Genomic DNA, 22754 nt, shown 5'->3' with positions numbered 1-22754 from the left:
CATCACCTTCATATTCATCTTCATCATCTTCATCTGCTCCAATTACAACTACAGTGGGACCATTTCCTTCTTTTATGGGTAAAAAAAAAGAATTTTTTCTCCTTGCTCTCATAAACATGATTGTGACTCTCTTTGATGCCTGTTTCTGACTGTCTGGGTTTTCAGATATCAGGATATCCCATCATGTAAAAATAAATTGCAGCAGACGAGTTCCTGATGTGTTTTGCCTTCTTCCCAATGGGCCATTGCAGCACTTCTTCAGATCCTGAGCTGTGTCCCAATCCTGGAATCTCCATTTCTTGCACCAGTTCTTTTTAATTCCCTTTTTAATACCAAGAGACAAATTATATATTTCAAGAGATTAATTTATATATTTTAAGATTAGATATATTTTCAGGAAAAAATTAAATACAAGTTTTCTTTATATAGATAAAGAGATGTATATATAAAGATGCTTTTACATATAAATCTGCATATATATATAATTACATCTATACAAAGAAGTGGGACATAAAACCTCATGTTTCCATTGAACTTCCTGAAAGTAGTGGTGTTTATTTACCAGTGCAAGTCTCTTCCTTATGGAGCTGCTTCCAAAGTCATTAATTTCCAAGGGAAATTTCCCTAGTGCCACCACAGAGTGGGCAGTGACCAAACTCAAGGCCCAAGCATGCTCAGGGAGCTGAGAGCCATCATCTGGCATCTGCCATAGTTTCTGGTGGAATTTCCCACCACTGCTCTCTATCCTGTCATTTTGATCCTATTTTGGTTTTATTATTAAATTGGTTTTGCTTAGTTTTGGGTAATTGTGTGATTTCCCCTCCAAAATACATCATGAGGCACAGACGAAGGAAGGAAAGAAGAACAAATGGTGGGATCTACAGTGAAGCTGAGGCCAGAAGCTAACAGGAGAGACAGGAATGCTGACCAGGAGCAAATGTGGGGGAGAAGCATTTACAGCATCCCTGAATTATTTTGGTTGGAAAAGCCCTCTAAGATCATGGAGTCCAACTGCTAAGCCAGCAGTAACCCATGTCTGAGCTCAGCCTGTAGTTGGGAATTTCATCTCAGGGGTGAGAGCTGAGAGCCTCTTGCAGAGCCTAAAGGGGCTCCAGGAGAGCTGCAGAGGGACTCTGGGCAAGGGTCTGGAGTGACAGGATGAGGGGGAATAGCTTCACACTCTCAGAGCATTTAGATTGGGTATGGGGAAGAAATTCAGAGCATTTAGACTGGGTGTGGGGAAGAAATGTTTCCATGTGAGGCTGGGGAGGCCCAGGCACAGGTTGCCCAGAGAAGCTGTGGCTGTCCCTGGATCCCTGGAAGAGTTCCAGGCCTGGTTGGACAGGGCTTGGAGTAGCCTGGGATAGTGGGAAGCATCCCTGCCCTTGGAAGTGGGTAGGAATGGGATGAGTTTTAAGGTCCCTCAACACAGTCACAATCCCACCACACTGACCCTGCAGCTCTTTGTCTCCTGGATGTGGCAAACAAAGCAGCTGGAGAAGTTCACTTTGTCTTTAACAAGGAAGAAAGTTTCTCCATGGTTTCCCCTTGCTAATTAGTCTCTCGTGGCTCATTAAGAAGGATGACTGAAGTTGTTTAAAAGCCCTCTGAGAAGCTTCCTTGATGATTAGGAAACTTTCCTGGCAAAGCCCAGAAGATCTTGTTAAGCTGATAATTCCTTGAAGGGTGGTTGGTCTCCCAGGATCACTTCTTGCTCTGGGAATGGAAACAGCATCACTTGTGGTGGAAATAGCTGTGAGCACCTGGATGGTGGCACCTGGAGCTCAGGGCCCACTGGTGGGATCTGGAGCTCACACCTGCTGGTGGGCTTTCTTAATTCTTCATTTCAACCTGACAATCTTAAACTGAAGGAGAGTGGACTTGCATTGCATAGTGGGGAGAAATTCCTCCCTGTGAAGGTGGTGAGGCACAGGTTTCCCAGAGAAGATGTGGCTGCCCCATCCCTGGAAGTGTTGTAGGCCATGCTGGACAGGGCTTGGAGCAACCTGGTCTAGTGGAAGGTGTTCCTGCCCATGGCAGGGGGTTGGAATGGGATGAGCTTTAAATTCCCTTCCCACCCAATTTTGATATCGAAAGTCTCTCTCTTGCCAAGCCCTTTGTCATTTAATTACATTTATTCCAACTCTTTTAATCCAGTCCAGATCCACCTTTCCCAGGTAGTAGCCCCCAGCCCTAAAACATCTCTTCTCATGCTGTTTGTTTCCAGAACTGATAGACACTGTTCACCATCCATTTACTTTTCAAAAGGAGTTTAATTCCCACATGACTCCTCAGAACATGACATCTTCACAACACAGTAACAGAGGGAAAATATTCCAGTTTCCACCTTTCCCTGCCACAGCCAAGGCCTGTCCCTCTGTGCAGTCAGAACTCTTCCCACCCCACAAAGGTGTCAACAGGTGAGGGACAAGGTGGAGAAGAGGAGGAAGAGGTGGACATCTCTGCTGAGCTTATCCTGACCACCCAAATGGTAAAGGAAGTTGCAGGATTGCACTCAGTTTGCCCTTAAACCCAACACATAGCCTTTGGAATTCATTAGGATGGGCATGAATTGGGAGTTTTTTCCAGGCCAAGAAAAGATGAAGGATTGCTGGTCTCTCCCCAGGGCTGTGGCCATTCCTGTACCTTCTTTAATGAGCCATGATTTGGAGAACTGTTTGCTTTGGGTTTTTCAGGGCCTTTTCCACACCCAAACAGCTCTCAGCTATCCATAGATCAGGGGCTGAGGATTCTTTCACCTATGGAAACTAGACATGTGCTTAAATTTGGGGTGAAATACATCTGTTAGGTTTTCAAGGTATGTTTTGGCACTTGAACACTTGCATTTCCCTTGATATTCCAAGGTGTATCTTGAGATCCTGAGTACCATCAGCTTAGATCCTTCTAAGCCAGAAAAAAACGCACTTTTTAAGCCTTTTATCTTGTTTTTTTACCAATCAAATGTTAAAATACTCTTGTTTTTCCCAAATGCTCCTTTCCACCCCAGCAGCTCTGCTCTAATAAATAACTCACAGGTAACAAGGAGGAATTTTATTGGAGTTTAGGGGTAAGGACAATGATCTTGCAAGAAAAACACACATTCATCAGTGTAAAATAAGTTACAAATCAATAAAATTGTGATTTGTGCATCCTATGAGAAAGAGAAGAATAATTGGAGTAATACTCCAGAACCATTCTGAGTAATTTCTTCTGACAGCCTCGTGGCTGGAAAGGGAATTCAATTCAAGTTTGAGGCTCCCACTCTTGTTTCCTTCCAAGGAAGATGTAACTGTGGGGTCTATTTCTCCAGGATAAATACTGTAATTGAGTTTTGTGAGGAACTGTGGAAGACCATATATAAAATTGTGAGGATCAGGGACATATCCAATTATTTTAATGAATCATTTCTTACTTTAGATGAATGGTTTGCTTCCACAAAGGCACAGAGTGGCAGGACAGTGGGGAAAGGCTTTAAGCTGAGAGTAGGGTTAGATGGGATACTGGGAAGAAATTCTTCCCTAAGGGAATGGTGAGGCACTGGCACAGGTTGTCCAGAGAAGCTGTGGCTGCCCCTGGATCCCTGGAAGAGTTCCAGGCTGGGTTGGATGGGGCTTGGATCAGCCTGGCCTAGTGGAAGGTGTCCCTGCCCATGGTGTGCTGGACCAGATGATCTTTCAGGTCCCTTCCAACCCAAAGCATCCCAGGATTCCCTGATGCCCTGAGCTGCACTTCTTTGATGCCAGCAGCAGTTTACCATCCTCCTCCTGCACTTCTCCAGCGCTGCCTTCACCTCCCTGTTCCTCAGGCTGTAGATGAAAGGGTTAAGCATGGGGCTGAGCACGGTGTAGAAGACAGAGGCCACCTTACCCTGGCTGCCATGCCGGGACGCCAGCTGCAGGTACACGAAGAGCAGCGTCCCGTAGAACACCAACACAGACACCAGGTGGGAGGTGCAGGTGCGGAAGGCTCTGGCCCTGCTGGGCACCGAGTGCATCCCCAGGATGGTGTGGAGGATGCGGCCATAGGAGAGCAGGATGACCACGCCGGTGCCCAGCCCGTTGGCCATGGCCAGGGCAAAGATGGTGACCTCACTGCCATGGGTGTCGGAGCAGGCCAGCCTCAGCACAGGGCCGGCATCACAGAAGAAGTGGTCGACCCGGCGGGGCCCGCAGAAGGAGCCCCCAAAGGTGCAGCTGGTGTAGATGAGGGCGCTGAGGGAGGCCACGAGGTAGGACCAGGCCACCAGCTGCCAGCAGGCGCGGGGGGACGCGGCTATGGCGTAAAGCAGGGGGTGGCAGATGGCCACGAGCCGGTCGTAGGCCATGGTGGCCAGGAGGTGACACTCGGCTGTGGCAAAGAGAGCAAAGAGGTGGAATTGTGTCACACAGCCCGCCCAGGAAATGGTTTTATTCCCAAACAAGAGGCCCGTGAGCATTTTGGGGGAGATGACGGTGGAATAGCAGACATCAGCCAGGGACAAATGAGTGAGGAAGAAGTACATGGGGGTGTGGAGGCTGCGAGAGACCCAAACCAAGAGCATCAGCCCGATGTTCCCCACCAAAGTGATGATGTAAATCAGCAGAAAGAGCCCAAAAAGAGGGGCCTGAGCCCAGGGAGTGTCTGTAATTCCCAGGAGGATGAATGTGAGCTGTGTATGATTTCCTCCCATGGCTGGGTGTTACCTGCAGAGGCAAAGGGAACAAATGCATCAAAATGGTAAACCTCAGAGTTTCTCTTTTGGGCCATATTTGACTTCAATCAGTCACTGTTTTAATTGCCACCTCTTGGTATATTCCATTGGTTTTCCAAAAATAAATTCTAAACTTTTTTACTTACCAGTTGAGGTGCTTAGAAAAGAACACATATCTTAAAGCAACACGAATGGCAAATATGCTTCTTTGTGCTCAGATGCATAGAAGTTTGCATTTATTCCATAAAAGAATCAGATATTTATTCCCTTTTGGTTTGAAAGAAATTTGTTTCAGAAGTTACCTTGGAGGAACCTCATTAGAGATCACATAGACCTGGAGCAGAAGAAAGTCCTAATCCAAGTGAAATCCCACATTACATCACATTAGGAACATTTTCCCTTGGATTTAATTATTAATGCAGTCTATCAAACTGTTATATATCATTCACACAGGGTAAAATTCACATTGGTAAATTCATGTTTTATACCTTTCTGAGCTCCAGCAGGCTGAAACATCCAAAAACCATGGGAATGAATATAAAACACTGAAATGGGAATGAATATTAAAATAATCCAATTCCAAAGGCTGATTTAACAACTGTATTTTACTGACAATTCTTTATAACTAAATAAGACTCACCCTTAGCACTTCCATAAATCCATTTATGTTGCTTCAGCTGCCTAAGAAAAAGAAAAGCCAAGCTGCACAAGCCATTACTCCCATTTATTATAAAAACTCCTACTTTTGCAAGGCTGTTTTCTGACACAGCCCCAAAAAAGGGGATGGGAGGACACGAAGAAGGAAGTCAACTTCTTTCTCTTGGATTTACAGCTCCTCCTGTGCCCTCGCTGTGGTGATGGGAGCCAAGGGTTTATCCCAAATGCAGCAGAGAACATCCAGGCTGATGTGGAGAGAGACGTGCTCCTTCCCTGACTCCAACAGCTGAGCCTGTGGGTGGCAGGGCTGTAAATATGTTCTCTCTGCTCTCCTGGGATAAAACCCTCGGGCCTCCTCATGGCAGAGCAGATAAACAAAGAAAAGAGCAAACAAAAAGGGATAGCATGGAATTCTGAAACCCATTGTGCTCCAGGGATCTCAAATCTTTCATGTGCAGGAGCCACCAGGACACACGGCAGCAGCAATGACCCGATGGTCAGAGAGTCCCCAAGTGTCACACAAAACACTTCTGGCTCCAGCTCTGGAGCTGCTGATGTCCCTCTGTGGACACCCAACAGCCCAGTTTTCCTTCAAGGATGGGATTATCCACCTTGAAGTGCCTGCAGCCCGGATGTCCTACCTGAGCAGGTGGCTCTGGACACTTGGAGGCAATGATTAATTGTCTCAGAGTGAACTAATCTGCATTAATCACCCCATCTGGGGGCTCCATCCACACCCTTGACCCACAAACTCTATTGAAGCTCAGCCCAAGGAGTTTGTTCCCCTCAGGACTTATACTGGAGAAGTCCTGGTTGTCAGTTTCACAACATGTGCACATCCCTGCATTCCTTTTATCTGCACCTTGCCTTGATCAGGGACCCAAGTCAGACCCAGGACTGAGTTGGCTTTCAGATGTTTCAGTGTCCTGGAGTTCAGAAAAGAGTATAAAACATGAATTTATTGTTCTGAACTTTATCCAGTGTGAGTGATATATAATTTAACGGTTTGATAAACTGGATTAATAATTAAAATGAATAACTGATAAATAAAACCATATAGAATTTAGGTCAACCTTGGACCTGCCTCATCATCACCTGCTCACTTGGTGGCCTGGAGTATTGGCTGAGAGAACATCAGGAGATTTGGAATAAATCTGGTTGTTATTTATAAAGCAAGCTGGAAGGTGGAAAAATCAGGTTTTGGAGGAAGTTGGTGGTAATTTGGTGCAATACAGTCCTGGAGAGAGATAGAGTAGGTCTGATGTGGAGGAGAAATGGTCATGAAAGCAAAAATTGCCACTTTTCTGGGAACCTGCAGAAAGGGAGAGGAAGGATTTAGTGATAAACAGTTCAAAGGTTTATATTTAATTACTTGATAATTATTTTGCTTTTTTTACAAGTTGTTTTGCCTTCTTGGTTCTTTTCCAAGTATCAAAGGTTTCTTTTGGAAATAACTGGATTTCCTGGGTTCATTTATTACTTTGAGAAAAGAGGGGTTGTTTGAAGTTTTGCCTGGAAGAATTGGTAATATAGCAGGAACTAATGGGACTCAGGGGTGAAATGTTGGCACAGAAACTCACCAAATTCCAATGCTGATGTTAAAATATCATTGTTTGCAGAGCTACACCCAACCAAAACATCAGTACCAGCTGGGTGATCTTTAAGGCCCCTTCCAACCCAAACCATTCCAGGATTTTATGTGGCCCTGTGTGGTCTCCTTTGGACATGGAACATCCTCTTCCAGGCTGCCTGGAGTGTCTTGATCCCTCTAATTCCACCTAAGATATCAGAGGATGTGCTTCACATTACTGCTAACTGATAGATAAATCCCATCTTTGGATCAAAACTGTGTTTTGTGGGCAGCTGAAATATTCCTGGGAATACCTGGAGCAGAATAAGAAGGTTTAATGGACCCTGGATTGTGTTCTGACAGGTGGGTCAGACCTGTGCAGGCCTGCTGGTGCCAAGGCAGGAGTAGCCTGGGATCCTTTTGGGTTCATTCATTACCTGGAGGCTTGGAGCAGCCCTCACCTCCTGTAATCCCAGCTGGCTGCTCCAGGGATCCATCCAGAGCTCATTAGGACAGCCTAAGCTGCTGGCAATGGACACCTGGAGCAAACTCACCCACTGACAATGAAGTAAAGTTACATTCACTTTAAAAATTAAATAATAATTCTATTAAAGGTTATTTTGCTGTTGGAGAGGTTCTTCAAGTAACCTTCAATGATCCCAATGTTCCTCTGGTGAGGTAAGAATTGGACTTTTGTCTTTAATCCTGTAAAGATTTAATGTGTTTATTCTGATTTGTCATGTTACCAGGGACAGGGAATTCTGTCTGATCTTTTTTCACCTCCCTCATGGCAGAACTCTCATCCATACCTCATTTTCTGCTGGAAATGAGATGGGACTCGAAGAGATTTAGGAGGGAGAAGAAAATTCAGTAACGTGGATGTTAGTGCACACATTTAACTCAAGAATATTTTGCATTTTATATCTAAAAGTATTGTATAATATACATTTAATGTTGGCTTTTAATATCTAGATATAATTTTGGATCAGAAAGAACATGTAGGAGATCTCTGGCCTTAGGAAGGCAAGTTATACATTTATATCCGTAGGTATTTATGGATATGGGGCTTGGAGCAACCTGGCCTAGTGGCAGCTGTCCATACCCAGGGCAGGGGATGGAAGAGGATGATCCTTAAGGTCCCTCCCATCCCAAACTCTTCCAGGATTCCATGAAAGGTGTCAGGATTCCCTGTATAGAGGTTATGTGGGTTTAACAAATGAGACATTCTGGAATTCTGTGATTTCTGGGCTGGATCAGAGAGGTACCTCCAATGAAAAGCCCTTTTTAGGAAAGATGGAAATACAACATTCTAAATGGATTAATTTGCAGTTTTGATGCAGTTTGGAGATAATGATATATCACCCAAAAGCCAAGTCAAAGAATTAATCAATACATTGCTCCATATTTGAAACCAGGATACATTTGCAGGTTCAATTGAACAAATCACCTTTGCCCTGTCCTTTTTCCACCCCCAATTTCTGCCTTTCAAAGCCTTCAGACAAAGCTCTAATTAGTTTTCCACTTTAGGCCCATGGTGGTTTGTTAAAAACAAGGTCAGGAATATTATCAGTGGAGTTTGCATCTGGAGATTTGCACTAAGGCAGTGGGGAGAAGGGGCTGACCTAAATAACAAAGCATGACAAGAAAAAAACCTGAACAACCTGAAATAAAACAATGGAGTGTGATAGTTATTTTAAAGATCTTTATTTTAGGCAAGAAATAACTCCTGAAAGAAATTTCAGCTCCCTCATTTATCCATATATTGGATGGAAACTTCTTAGTGGTGTGGATGACAAATCAACCTTTTTTGTGGATGTCTTTTCCTTGTCCAAAGTTGCATTTAATCTCCTTCTGAATGAAATTAATTCTTGTTTTTACACGAACAACTTCTTTTTGCTCCTTCTGTGCACCATGGCTCTCTGTAGTCAATCCCAAGGGATGTAAAAGAGCCATGAAAGTCCTTTTGAGGTACAAAATGGAGCACTGGAAGAGGGAAAAGAACAAAGGTATTGATCAGGATTTCCTGTACATCTCTAGCATCTATTGGACATTGCTGGGAATATCGTCTCCTTTTCATTTTAGATAAAAACTAATTTCTCCTGATTTTCCAGTAAGCCTTGGGAAGAGAAGTGCCTTGTTCTTGCTCAAGAAACTGAGAAACAGGCAAGGAATAAAACAACAGCATCATGTGGCTGATCCCACCTGGACATATTATTTTCCAAGCATCAGCTCCTGAGCCTGTTGAAAATACTAGATGTTTGAAGTTCTCCTAACATGTGGAAATGATGCTTTGAACTGCACTTAATTTTTGTCTTAGGGTAATTTTCAATGGATGCTTCAGGTGCTCTGAATTCATCAGGTGGGGTTAGATGGGATAGTGGGAAGAAATCCTTCCCTGTGAGGGTGGAGAGGCCCTGGCAGAGATTTCCAGAGAAGCTGTGGCTTCCCCTGGATCCCTGGAAATGTCCAAGGCCAGGTTGGACAGGACTTGGAGCAACCTGGTGTAGTGGAAGATGTCCCTGTCCATGGCAGGAGGATGGAATGGGATGATCCATAAGGTCTCTTCCAACCCAAACCATTCCCTAACATAGATATTGCCATCAACTTCCTTTGGGGATATTTTTAGCATGTATTAAACAATTAAAGGCAACATTTTTGAGCTGTTATTTTTCAAATAACACTTTCTGCTGCCGTTAATTTTAAAATCATAATATCTTGACTTGGCAGTGGAGGATCCTGGGTCTCCTCAGGGCTTGGCTGCCCCTCACTTGCTCTGACAGCTCCCTGAAGGGGAAGATGTTATTCCCTGACTTGTTTTATCCCTGGCTCTGTGAATCCTCCACAGAGCAAAGCTCTGCAAACACTGGTGTTACATGGGAGAAGCCCTGAGGTATCTCTCCAGCTGCAGCTGGGAGCAGCTGGAAGTACAAACATCACTCCAACCATACCTGGGAGCAAAGAGGAGCAAAGCACTGCCTTCAGGTTGGTTTAGATGGAATACTGGGAATGAATCCTTCTCAGTGAGGGTGGTGAGGCACTGGCACAGGTTGCTCAGAGAAGCTGTGGCTGCCCCATCCCTGGAAGTGTTTAGGGCCAGGTTGGATGGAATGATCTTGGTGAGTCCCAGGGCAGCTTGTCAGAAGCTCTTCTACTGCTTTGCCCAAAGATCTTATGGAATTTGAGTAGGAAAGTGGGTGCCACAATGTAGATCCTCACCCCACAAGGATGAATATTCCATTAGTTCTTCCACACCAACCACCAGCCTCTCAGCAGGGATAGAACATAGTCCATGAGTTTTAACCGAATTTATTTCCATTCCAGGTCTCTGATCAACCACACAAAATGAAGGTGGTTGGGTAAGGAAAAGTGAGACTGAATTTTAGTTAAGAAAGAAATTGAAGTCAATTCTCTGACAGCAGCAGGTGGATGCTTCCTCTGGGGGGAAATTCAGCCCCAAATATTTGGTTTTCTTGATTTTTAACACCTCTGGCTCTGCCTCGTGGGTGATGAAAAGCAGCTCAAAATCCTTGTTAATAACTCCAGGAGACCACAGAATACCTAAAAGGATACATCAGGTTCTGGGGGTGAAACTCAACCCTTCAGCCCAGGCTCATCCAACAATGAGGATTTCCAGGTTTGGATCCTTTTGTCAGGAGCCAGCGGTGCCTACTCTTGGTTTACTCCCTGGTGTAACTCCAACAAGCCATGGATATCCAGGAGAAGAATCCATGATTATTTATTCTGTCTGTTGTAGAATGGGATTTTAGGAGCTGCTGATCTCTCACTGGTGAGCAGCAAGATGGACCCTGAATTTATGTTTTACCTCCAAATTAAGCATCATATCTAAAGCAAAGTGAGGTAAGACAAATCCCAGCTCTTATTCCTACAGGGAAAAATATACTAAGGAAAAGCCCATTTTCCAATGCTTCCACCTAGAAAATCTCATCCTGAGACATGGGGAGCAGGTGTTTATTCTTCAAGTGCTCAGGCTGAATAGGGAATAATCAAAAGATGGGACATAATTCTGTTTTCCCAGAAATTATCAGGAAAATCATGGAATTTCATGTGTGAGCGGATTGAGAAGAACTAGGAGGAAGCCCTGCAATGTCTTAATGATTTATTGTGGTACAGTATTTCCTTCCTTAATGGCTTAAATATCCACCTGGTTCCAAATATGTTGGCTGAATGGGCATAGTGGTGCCAGGAACTTGTGATTTTTCTTTTTCAAGCAGAATTTACCTTTTATTGACTGAAGGTTTTGTAACTGCTTGACAAAAATTGACATTCTTAACATTATCGATGGATTTATGTGTATTAAACATTTCACTCTAAAGACGTAAAGCAGCCAAACTGGATGTATAAAATGTTCAATATGGGTAGAGAAAATGAGACATTTGCGTCTGAATTTATTCTCCTGGGCTTCACAGACCTGCAGGTGATTTTTTCGTCCTGTTCCTTGCCATCTATGTGGTCACTCTCATGGGAAATCTGGCAGTCATTGACTTGATCCAGATCAATCGGCGCCTCCACACCCCCATGTACTTCTTCCTGAGCCACTTGTGCCTCCTGGACATCTGCTACTCCTCTACCATCATCCCCCGGACCCTGAGGGATTTTTTGGTGGAGAAGAAGGTGATTTCCTTTGCGAGTTGTGTCACCCAGCTCTTCTCCTTCACCACCTGGGCCACCACTGAGTGCCACGTGCTGGCCGCCATGGCCTACAACCACTATCTGCAGGCTCTGCTCTACTCCATGCTCATGTCCCAGGGGATTAGTGCTGGACTGCTGGCTGGGGCCTCCCTGGCTGGAGTGATCAGCTCCACCCTCCACACGGTTTCCATATTCCATGCCCTGTTCTGCCACTCCCGCACCATTGACCACTTTTTCTGCGATGGGCCCGCCCTGCTGGCCCTGTCCTGCTCCGACAGCCGTGCCAGCAAGGCCGTGGTGGCTGCCGTGGTGGGGCTCAATGTGCTGAGCACCACGGCCTTCATCCTGGTGTCCTACTCGTCCATTGGCAGCGCCACCTCAGCAGCTGGGTGGCACAAGGCCTTCTCCACCTGCGCCTCCCACCTGGCCTGCGTCACTCTGTACTATGGCAGAGCCATCCTCACCTACCTGTGGCCCAACTCCAGCCGCTCTTTGGGGCAGGACAAAGTCACCTCCCTGGTGTGTTCTGTCACCGTCCCCATGCTGAACCCATTTGTCTACAGCCTCAGGAATGCAGACTTGAGGAACACCATGAGGAAAGCAAAAAGCAGGATCCTCACTTCCTGGTCCATCCATGGCTCCCGGTTGGCTGAAAGGAGAGGACAACCCTGCTGTGGTGAGGGGTGTTAGATTTTGGACTCTCAGGAAGAGGAGCTGGAAATCAGACCCTCAGGAGTTCATGGTCACAGTCTGGATTCATCTTCCAAGCAACTGGGGCCATGATTTCCCTGCAGCAGCACCGTAGGGAAGGCATGAGACATCTTCTGGCAGAGATCCATCCCTGAGCGCAGGACCAGAGGGGGAATGTGGCAGAGCAGAGCTGGAGTGGGAGACAAGGCACCATCCTCCATTCTGAAGGACTTTCCCTGTGCCAGAGCAAGAGTTGGGGGTAGTCCAGTCCTGTGAGGTCTTGTCCTCTCCTGATTTTCCCCCCTGTTTTGGGGCTGATGTCCATGTGGAAAGGTCTTTATGGAAGCACCGAGGTGCTGGCCAGGACACTTGGACTGAGATTGTGCCTTCTCTTGGGGGGAGGAAAAGGGAAGTGGGGAGTCTGGGGCATGATGGTGCCAATGTCTGTGGTGGGGGAGCAGGTGAGTGGAAGATGAGGAGGGTCAGGTGGGGTCCCTCCACAAAGGCAGGTTACTCCCCAAAAATGCCCGAAAATTCATGAGGGGCTTGTGTGTAAAATACTGAAAACTGTAAAGAATGTCCCTTTTATATACATTGAGAAATAATATTAATTTCTGTATCAATTGATTTCAAAATAAACCCCCGTATCTGCTGTGTTATTGACAGGATTTAAGACTATAAGGCATTCTGATTACAGATCAGAAGGAAGCAGGGCAGGTGTGGGGAGCCCGGGGAGCAGTGGGGCTGGCTAGGGGCACTGGGGGAGGCTGCTTCGGGTTCGGGGGTGACTGGGAATGGGGACAGCCCCAGCGGCCCGGGAGCTGCAGGCACCGGAGCTGCCTCGGCACAGCGGGGCTGGGGACGTCGCTCTGGGGCGGATTCTGTAGGGGACAAAACGAACGTTTTGGGGGTAAAATCGGAGTAAATCTGCAGGGGAGACAATGAGCGTTCTGAGGCAAAAGTGAGGCAATCAGTAATGGAAGTAGGGAAGATCCCAGCCGGGATGTAATGGATTATAAAAACCATGTGTGAAATCAAAGCTGTTCCAGTAGCATTCCTTCCCATTGCTCCCCAGGTGTTTTCCTTATTTTCTGATTTTCAGAAAGGAGCACAGTATGGGATGACAGAGCTTTGGAGAGTTGTCAGTTTTGCTTAACTGTGCAGAGATGTCAGGATCTGCAGGGCACTCCTGTTTTCCTGAAGGAAGATGCCCTGGGGAATGTACTGAAGTGGGATTTGGCTCCTGTAGAGCCTCCCAGGATGAGCTGTGGTGGGTTTGGATCCTGTGCCAGTCCTTGCATCATCCTCATTCCTCAGAGCTCCTGAGGTCACTCCCTGTACCTGCCCAGCTCTGTCAGATCCAATGATCCCTCCAGGTGTTTCATCTCCTGCTCCCATTGGAAGTGCAGTTTTGTTTGGTGATTTAGATCACCCCCAAAGCAAATTGCATTCCCCCCAAAAATGTGCCACACCTTTTTTTATCCTTTATTTCTCAAATTTGTCCTTCTATTTATTTCTCTCCCTGCAACAATAATGGATGTCACAGAAATGACAATGGGAAAGGGGAATAAATGGAATGTGTCTGAAAATGCTGATTTTTGTCATTTGGGCATGAACTGGTCAGTGTTCAAAATGTTCAGGCCAGAGCAATATGAGCACAGGCACTGGGAGACCCAGGAACTGCTGAGTTCAGTCCAGGAACACCTTCCACTAGGCCAGCTTGCTCCAAGCCCCATCCAGCCTAATCTGGGACACTTCACTCTTATTATGTGTTTCATAAATATGAAATGATTATATTTGTCTTGATTTTCATTATGAAACTGTTCTGAGCTGGATTTTTGTCTCTGCTCTCTTCCCCATCGCACTGCGGTGTGACAGAGTGACTGCTGGTGACCAGCTGGGGTCCAGCCGTGGCCCTGGGGCACCTCTGACAAGAGGAAAAGTGCCAGCAAAACCTCAGCTCTGGGAATGGGGAGAGCACACTGAAGGCTGCTCAGGGAAATGGGAAGCAAGGTCCCCAGGGAAAATGTTTTTGCACCTGCTGGGGTCCAACAGTGCTGCTCACTTTTGAAACGTCACCTCCTTAGGTCATTGAGCAGGCAATTCCCAAATGTCAGAAGACATCCAGGCCAGGCAGAAGGCTGGCTTGCCTGAGCAAACATCTTCTCTAGGAAAGAAGATGGAAAAGGAAGCTGTGTGCCCAGTGGAATGCAGGTCAGCAGAAGAATACAGAGATGCTGATTGCAAGCATAGGGAGCAATGTGATGTGGTGAAAGCTCATATTGAAAGTTGGAGATTAAGGTGGCTACAAATGTGTTGCACTATAAAAGAGTTATCTTAAATATATTAATGACCAAAATATTGTAGCAATAATATCAGCTCCTTGCAGGGTGTGGAGGGTCACCTCACAAACAGGGACGGAGACACAGTACAGGTGTTTCATGCATTCTTTGCCTCTGTCTTCAACACTCACTCCACCCTTCCCAGAGAAAAACATGGATTAACACATTGGACACTTCAGAGCCCAGAAGAGGGCAAGCCCATCTCAGCAACAATCAAAGCCTCCCCGTGCTATCCACCACATCCCATCCTGAATCCAAACCCAGCTCTGTGCCACTTACTGAGTAGAAAGGAACCCTATCCCAGTCAAATCCAGACCAGTGCAAACACTCACACAGCTCTTGGGGAAAATCCTAATTTATTTAACACCTCCTGCTCCTCAGATCTGACCTGCCACCACATACACATTCCTCGTGTTTGGTGGCCGTCTTGGGGCAGCTTCCCGGAGATGGAGGAACCTCCTGGGTCTCTTGGGGCTCGTCTCTGCCACCAAGCAAGGAGTGTTCCCAGTTGGCACAGCCGGCACAGCATCCTGGGAGCCGTGGGGTGACAGCTGGGGGCTCCAGGATACTTGCTGCTGCACCACTTGCTCCTCCTGAGAATGCTTCACAGGATCAGGCTGCGCTGCCATTTCTCCTTCTGGGCTTTTCCAGGCCACGTCAGTGCTGAGGAATGCGCCGGGGTGGTTGATGTCCTTGGCTCCAAGGGAGCTGGCAGAGCTGTCCATGGAGTAACTGCTGTCCTCAGGCCAGCAGGTCTCACTGAGCCTCGGGGAGGGAGGGAGGCTTTGATGACTGAGGCTCTCTGAGGGAATGGAGACTCCTGGAAGGTGCTGATTTTCCAAGGGCTGAAGGTTTTCATAAACAGGGAGGCTTTCAGACAGAGGGAGGATCTCAGAGGGCTGGAAGCTGTCGGAGGGTGTGGAAGGTCTTGAAAGGTCGAGGCTCTCAGAGGGTTGCAGGCTCTCACAGACGGGGAGGCTCTCAGCAGGAAGAAGGCTCTCGGAATCAGGGAGGTTTTCAGAGGGAATACGGTTCTTGGAATCGGAGAGGCTCTCGAAGGGATGCAGGTTGTCGCAGACACGGAAGTTCTCAGAGGGAAGAAGGTTCTCGGAGACGGGGAGGCTCTCAGGGGGAATACGGTTCTCGATCACAGGGAGGCTCTCAGAGGGAATAAGGTTCTTGATGACAGGGAGGTTCTCAGAGGGAACAAGGTTCTCGGAGATGGGGAGGCTCTCAGAGGAAGGCAGGCTGTAGGCAGGAGGGAGGCTCTCGGCAGGCTGGAAGCTTTCAGAGAGAACAGAAGCTCTTGGAAGGTCAGTTCCTTCAGAGCAACACACGTTCTCTGAGATAGGCAGCCTCTCAGGGGGAGAGAGCCCCTTGGAAGGAGGTAGGCTGCCAGATTGCTGGAAGCTGTCAGAGAGAACAGAAGCTCTTGGAAGGTCAATTCCTTCAGAGCAACACATGTTCTCTGAGATAGGCAGCCTCTCAGGGGGAGAGAGCACCTTGGAAGGAGGGAGGCTCTCAGATTGCTGGATGCTGTCACAGAGAACGGAAGCTCTTGGAAGGTCAATTCCTTCAGAGCAATGCTTGTTCTCTGAGACAGAGAGGCTCTCAGCAGGAGAGAACCCCTTGGAAGGAGGGAGGTTCTCAGAGGGCTGGAGCTTCTCGCATGGCTGGAGGCTGTCAGAGGCAGTGGAGGCTCCCGGCAGGATGGCAGATCTCTGACAGCCTGATGTTCTCTTGTGGGTGAAGGATCTCCGATGGAAGGAAATCCTGGAAAGGGTGGGAGCTCTCCCAGGGATGCAGATCCTAGGTGTGAGCAGCCTCTTGAAGTGACGGAGGCTCCTGGAGGAGCTGCACGAGCCACAGCAGGGCAGGTGGCCTCGCTTCACCAGCTTCTCCAGTTGTGCCCACAACACCTTCCACATCCCAGAATAAAGTGGCTCACGTGTCCCATGGCATGCCCACAGCAACAGCATCATTTCCTGCAGCTGCTGGGCCACAGCCAGGCAGGGGCCACAGCTGCAGGGGCTGTCCAGGGGGCTGGTGGGAGCACGTGGCCGCTTGCCAGGGGTCACCCGAGGCCTGGAGCACCTGGGAGCCACAGGGGCTCCTCGGCTCCTCCGTGAGCCTCTGGGCAGAACCCCAGCATGCTTACGATTCTTTACGACACTTCCATGCTGCCTCCGTGGCATCCAGTGGCCAATGGCCCACCAGATAGCCACAGCAGCCAGCAGCAGGAAAAGTGCAGACATGACGACACCGACGGCGCTCATGGCTCCAGGGCGTAGCATCGCGACTGCACTGGCAGCTGCGCCTGCTGGCCCCTCTTATATAGCTGAGGCACGGCTTTGTGACCTCACAGTGCCGTGGGCCAGCAGAGCCCTGTGACATCCCAGCCCTGCCTGACGCCGGCGCTCAGCCCCTTTGTGCCGTCACAGCCCTGCCTCCCTCAGGGATCTGTGAACGTGGCTCATCCCTGAAGATGCCCATGGTCAGAAAAAGTGTGGAAGTCAAAACAGGAGCTCAGCCTGTTGCAGTGAAGCATTCCCTGGAGCATGAGGCACATCAGAAAGGATTCTTGGTGCCACCAGTGTTGTCCCCATGGCTCCCTGGACAATGCAGAAGTGACAATAGGAAACACCCACTACTCTGTGCCTGAGAAGATTCTCCAGAGACAAAGGGAGTTAAAGCTTCTTTATCTCTTGGGAGCTCTCCAGACATGGCTGTTGAGGGCTAGGAAGAGGTTTCTGTTAGCAGCTCAACAACTTCTGCAATGCCTCTGTTCTACAGAAATCAGGATTTCCCAAGGAGTGCTCCTGGTGCTCCCAGTGCTCTGGTTTTGACTGGGATAGGGTTCAGGACTTCCCAATAGCTGGCACATGCTGGGTTGGGATTCATGATGGGAATGCTGTGGATCACACAGGGGTGGTTTGGTTTCTGCTGATCAGGGCTTGCCTGCCTCAAGGACTTTGCAGTGTCCCATGGGACAATATGTGTTTGCCGCTGGGAATGGAGGGATGCGTGTTGAAGACAGAGGCAAAGAATGCACTAAACACCTGTAAGAATGCATTTAACACCTGTACAGTGTCTCTGTCCCTGTTAGTGAGGTCACCGTCTACACTCTGGAAGAAGCTGATGTTATTTCCACGCTCTCTTTTTACCTTTAATATATTTGACAATTCTCTTTTTATTGTGCCCCACAAAAAGAATTAAATTCCTTTTGAAAAGTAAATAGATGGTGAACAGTGTCAATCCTTTCTGGAAACAGATGGCACGAGAAGAGATGTTTTAGGGCTGGGGGCTTCTACCAGGGAAAGGTGGATCTGGACTGGATTAAAAGATTTGGAATAAATGTAATTAAATGACAAAGGGCTTGGCAAGAGAGAGACTTTTGATATCAAAGTTGGGTGGGAAGGGAATTTAAAGCTCATCCCATTCCAACCCTCTGCCATGGGCAGAAACACCTTCCACTGGACCAGGTTGCTCCAGGTCCTGTCCAGCATGGCCTACAACACTTCCAGGGATGGGGCAGCCACAGCTTCTCTGGGAAACCTGTGCCTCACCACCTTCACAGGGAGGAATTTCTCCCCACCAGGCAATGTAAGTCCACTCTCCTTCAGTTTAAGATTGTCAGGTTGAAATGAAGAATTTAGAAAGCCCACCAGCTGGTCTGAGCTCCAGATCCCACCACCATCCCACCAGTGGGCCCTGAGCTCCAGGTGCCACCATCCAGGTGCTCACAGCTATTTCCACCACAAGTGATGCTGTTCCATTCCCAGAGCAAGAAGTGATCCTGGGAGACCAACCTCCCTTCAAGGAATTATCAGCTTAACAAGATCTTCTGGGCTTTGCCAGGAAAGTTTCCTAATCATCAAGGAAGCTTCTCAGAGGGCTTTTAAACAACTTCTGTCATCCTTCTTAATGAGCCATGAGAGACTAATTAGCAAGGGGAAACCATGGAGAAACTTTCTTCCTTGTTAAAGACAAAGTGAACTTCTCCAGCTGCTTTGTTTGCCACATCCAGGAGACAAAGAGCTGCAGGGTCAGTGTGGTGGGATTGTGACTGTGTTGAGGGACGTTCAAGCTCATCCCATTCCAACCCACTTCCAAGGGCAAGGATGCTTCCCACTATCCCAGGCTGCTCCAAGCCCTGTCCAAGCTGGCCTGGAACTCTTCCAGGGATCCAGGGACAGCCACAGCTTCTCTGGGAAACCTGTGCCAGGGCCTCCCCAGCCTCACAATAGGGAAAAATTTCTTCTCCATACCCAATTGAAATGCTCTGAATTTCTTCCCCATACCCAATCGAAATGCTCTATCAGTGTGTAGCTATTTCCCTTCATCCTGTCACTCCAGACCCTTGCCCAGAGTCCCTCTGCAGCTCTCCTGGAGCCCCTTTAGGCTCTGCAAGAGGCTCTCAGCTCTCACCCCTGAGATGAAATTCCCACCTACAGGCTGAACCCAGACATGGGTTACTGCTGGCTTAGCAGTTGAACTCCATGATCTTAAAGGGCTTTTCCAGCCAAAAAAATTCAGGGATGCTGTAAATACTTCTACCCCATATTTGCTGCTGGTCAGCATTCCTGCCTCTCCTGCTGGCCTCTGGGCTCAGCTTCACTGTAGTTCCCACCATTTGTTCTTCCTCCCTTTCTCTGTGCCTCATGATTTATTTTAGAGGGGAAACCACACAATTACCCAAAACTAAGCAAAACCAATTTAATAATAAAACCAAAATATGATCCAAATGACAGGACAGAGAGCAGTGGTGGGAAATTCCACCAGAAACCATGGGAGATGCCAGATGATGGCTCTCAGCTCCTTGAGCATCCTTGGGCCTTGAGTTTGGTCACTGCCCACTCTGTGGTGGCACACAGGAAATTTCCCTTGGAAATTAATGACTTTGGAAATAGCTGCATAAGGAAGAGACTTGCACTGGTAAATAAATGCCACTACTTTCAGAAAGTTCAATGGAAGTGTGAGGTTTTATGTCCCACTTCTTTGTATAGATGTAATTATATATATATGCAGATTTATGTGTAGAAAGTCTTAATATATACATTTCTTTATCTATATAAAGAAAACTTGTATTTAATTTTTTTCTCAAAAATATATCTAATCTTAAAATATTTAAATTAATCTCCTGAAATATATAATTTGTCTTTTGGTATTAAAAAGAGAAATTGGTCTCTTGGTATTAAAAAGTCAGGTGATGGTCAAGTTAAGACCAGTTGGACACAAAGCCATTGAATGGCTTCTCAAAATATTAATCAGATATTAAATATTTTTCAAATATTTTTAAAAATTATTTAATATCTTATCACCAAACAATGGTTGTAAGGCCCTGGAAGACGGAGAGTTGCTCTGGGGTTTATGGTTTAAGTGTCTTAATGTTTTCTTAATACTTATGGAGGTTTGATGTTTTAAATAAAACATTAAAATAATCTTTCATTGCCGGCAGCGAGGGAAGTAAGATGACAACTCAATATGAGTGATAAGCAAGCTCCGTTTATTTCACTGTATGCATGGCTTATATACTGTTACAAATGCTTATACTTACTACTCACTATTTCATTGGTTAAGCACAAAGGTTACAATCTGCATACCATTGCATTCCATCCTCACAATTTCAGGGTTCCTCCTAATTTTTCTTAATCTCAAGTTTTTCTACGGTACTTTTCCCACGGTACTTTCCCAGAGCTCAAGGGCACTCTGTCCTTGGGCTCCTGCCCTGTCAGCATTTATCTTACTGCTCTGGCCTGTATGGCTTCCTTCAGCTAGCACTGGCTTTGCTCACACAAGCCCTCTAAGGATCCGTGACCGTGGTCTTGAAGCCATCCTTCAACATTTCATTTTATTGAAAGAAAAGGTGTACAATCTTCCCTGCACCTAAATTAAGCAATGCCATGAGTAGGACAGTTACAGAGGATCAGAAGGGTGGGAGAACAGCAGGAGTTACACACAGAGGTCCCAGTTCATGGTCCTGATCACAGAGTCAGGGAATTGCTTAGGCTGGAAAATCCTCTAGGATCACCAAGTCCCACCATTCCCCCAGCACTGCCAAGGCCACCACTAATCCATGTCACCAGGTACCACATCCACACAGCTTTTAAATCCCTCCAGGGATGGGGATTCCACCACTGCCCTGGGAAGCCTGTTCCAGAGCTGGACAGCCTTTTCCATGGAGGATTTTTCCCTCTATCCAACCTAAACCTCTGCTGGTGCAATTTGAGGACATTGCCTCCACATCTGGGGACATGAGTTGAGGACATTTGGGGTCACTGCCATGGGGGTCAGCAGAGCCAAAAAGAGAGGAACAGGAGCATGAACAGCTCAGGGGGATTTATCAAGGCAGCTGGATTAAATATTAACAAGGGAATTACCAATAGGCTTTGGGGACAAAGGATTCAGCTGACTGACCCTGAGTGCCTGTGAAATGTGTGTCATTAATAAATCAGCAAACTACATTGATCCTGGCTTGATTTAATCCAACTGAGGAGCTTCTCCTCCATCCCTAGTGATTCCATCTCTCTAGGAGAGCCCCATCACTCTGGATTTCAGCATGGACCTGGCACAGGGTGAGAAAATACACAAATTGGGGGATTTTTGCTTTTTTTCACATATGCAATGTTTGTGCACCAAAACATTAACACCAAACCTTTCACAGAATCTTGGGATGGTTTGGGTCGGAGGGACCTTAAGGCTCATCCAGTTCTGCTGCCCTGCCAAGAGGAAGGACACCTTCCACTAGACCAGGCTGCTCCAAACCTCATCCAAACACCAAAATAGGAGTGAAAAGGCTCCTCTCAGCTGATATTGAATCAACCAGCACACCATCTAAGTCAAAGTGCAAAAGACACCGAAAATGTCCCTCTGAGATATTTAACAAACCTCCCAGGATACCACCAGCATCTCCATTTTATTTAGTCATTATGTTACAACATCCAAGCTTATTTTATGTCCCTGAGTCTTCTCAAAGCCTCCTTCACCTCCTGGTTCCTCAGGCTGTAGATCCAGGGGTTCAGCATGGGGGTCACCATGGTATAGAGCACAGCAGCCCATTTATCTCCTGTTCTGGAGGTGTGTGACCTGGGGATTAAGTACATGAAAATCAATGCCCCATAGAAGGTGGTGACGGTGATGAGGTGGGAGGCACAGGTGGAGAAAGCTTTGCGCTTGCCCTGGGCTGATCTAATGCTCAGGATGGTGGAGATGATGGCCACATAGGACACCAGGACCACCAGGGGGCTGGGAACACCAAACACATATGCTGAAGTCCTCAGGATGATGAGGCTGTAGATGTTGTCAGAGGTGGAGAGTGAGATCAGCAGGGAAATGTCACAGAAGAACAGATGGATGGCACTGGAGCCACAGAAGAACAAGCTGGACATGCCTATGGTTTGTGCCACACCATTGGTCAGCCCCAGGAGGTAGCACCCAGTCACCAGGCGGAAGCAGCGCTCTGGGGACATGACAAGGGGGTAGAGCAGGGGGTGGCAAATGGCCACATATCGATCATAGGCCATTGTGGCCAGCAGAGAGCACTCACTGATCACTAAAAAGGCAAAACTGGACACCTGAGCCATGCACCCAGCATAAGTGATTCCCTCCTTCCTCAACAAAACCCCAACCAACATCCTGGGGGTGACAAGGGTGGAAGTGCAGAGGTTCACAAATGCCAGGTTGCCCAGGAAATAATACATGGGGGAGCGGAGCACGGGACTGACTCTGATCAAGGCAATCATCCCCAGGTTTCCCAGGATGGTGACAAGGTAAATGAGCAGGAACAGCAGGAATTGGGCAACCTGAGTCGCTGGGTCCTCGGAGAACCCTGCCAAAATGAACTCTGTTGCTTGGGTGCAATTCCATCCTGACATTCCTTCAAAGGGTGTTCTCTCTGTGAACACACTGATGGACATTTCTTCCAGGAGGAAAACCCTCTTTCCGGTGGGATCTGCTTGAAGACAACCCCACAGGATCTAAAGTGAGAGTTTAGGTACAGATCAATTAGAAAAACCTGGGCAGAAGTCAAGGCACAGTTAGGGAGAAGCTGTTGGTTACACAACCCTGAGTAGCTTTACCTTGGTGCTGCCTTTAATCCCCTGTGTGTGTTCACTCTGGGACTTTGAGATCATCCAGCACAACCTGTAACTTGGAG

At 47.3% G+C, this 22754-nt stretch overlaps 3 protein-coding genes across 3 annotated transcripts; 1 reads left to right on the top strand and 2 right to left on the bottom strand.

Annotated features, from left to right (window-relative positions):
• Positions 1-1704: 1704 nt before the first annotated feature.
• LOC146436841 (olfactory receptor 5AP2-like) lies at positions 1705-4669 on the bottom strand. The gene is made up of 2 exons (XM_085063839.1): positions 3755-4669; positions 1705-1716 (listed from the first exon to the last, which is right to left on the bottom strand). The coding sequence occupies exons 1-2, from the start codon at positions 4667-4669 to the stop codon at positions 1705-1707; spliced, it is 927 nt and encodes a 308-aa protein (XP_084919965.1).
• Positions 4670-11289: 6620 nt separating this feature from the next.
• On the top strand, positions 11290-12257 carry LOC146436840 (olfactory receptor 5F1-like). Its single transcript, XM_085063838.1, has one exon. The coding sequence runs from the start codon at positions 11397-11399 to the stop codon at positions 12255-12257; it is 861 nt and encodes a 286-aa protein (XP_084919964.1). The 5' UTR covers positions 11290-11396.
• Positions 12258-21546: 9289 nt separating this feature from the next.
• Positions 21547-22473, bottom strand: LOC146436839 (olfactory receptor 8J2-like). Its single transcript, XM_085063932.1, has one exon. The coding sequence runs from the start codon at positions 22471-22473 to the stop codon at positions 21547-21549; it is 927 nt and encodes a 308-aa protein (XP_084920058.1).
• Between the last annotated feature and the right edge of the window lie 281 nt (positions 22474-22754).

Source organism: Lichenostomus cassidix, chromosome 5 (genome assembly GCF_008360975.1).
Source record: "Lichenostomus cassidix isolate B80296 chromosome 5, HeHo_3.0, whole genome shotgun sequence".
NCBI lineage: Eukaryota > Metazoa > Chordata > Aves > Passeriformes > Meliphagidae > Lichenostomus > Lichenostomus cassidix.
Note: the sequence above shows the minus strand (reverse complement) of the source record. Positions and strands in the feature narration are given on the sequence as shown.

What these genes read in the sequence shown, in the direction of transcription:
- LOC146436841 (XM_085063839.1), bottom strand. Translation starts at nt 4,669, where the DNA reads ATGGGAGGAAATCATACACAGCTCACATTCATCCTCCTGGGAATTACA.
- LOC146436840 (XM_085063838.1), top strand. Translation starts at nt 11,397, where the DNA reads ATGGGAAATCTGGCAGTCATTGACTTGATCCAGATCAATCGGCGCCTC.
- LOC146436839 (XM_085063932.1), bottom strand. Translation starts at nt 22,473, where the DNA reads ATGTCAGGATGGAATTGCACCCAAGCAACAGAGTTCATTTTGGCAGGG.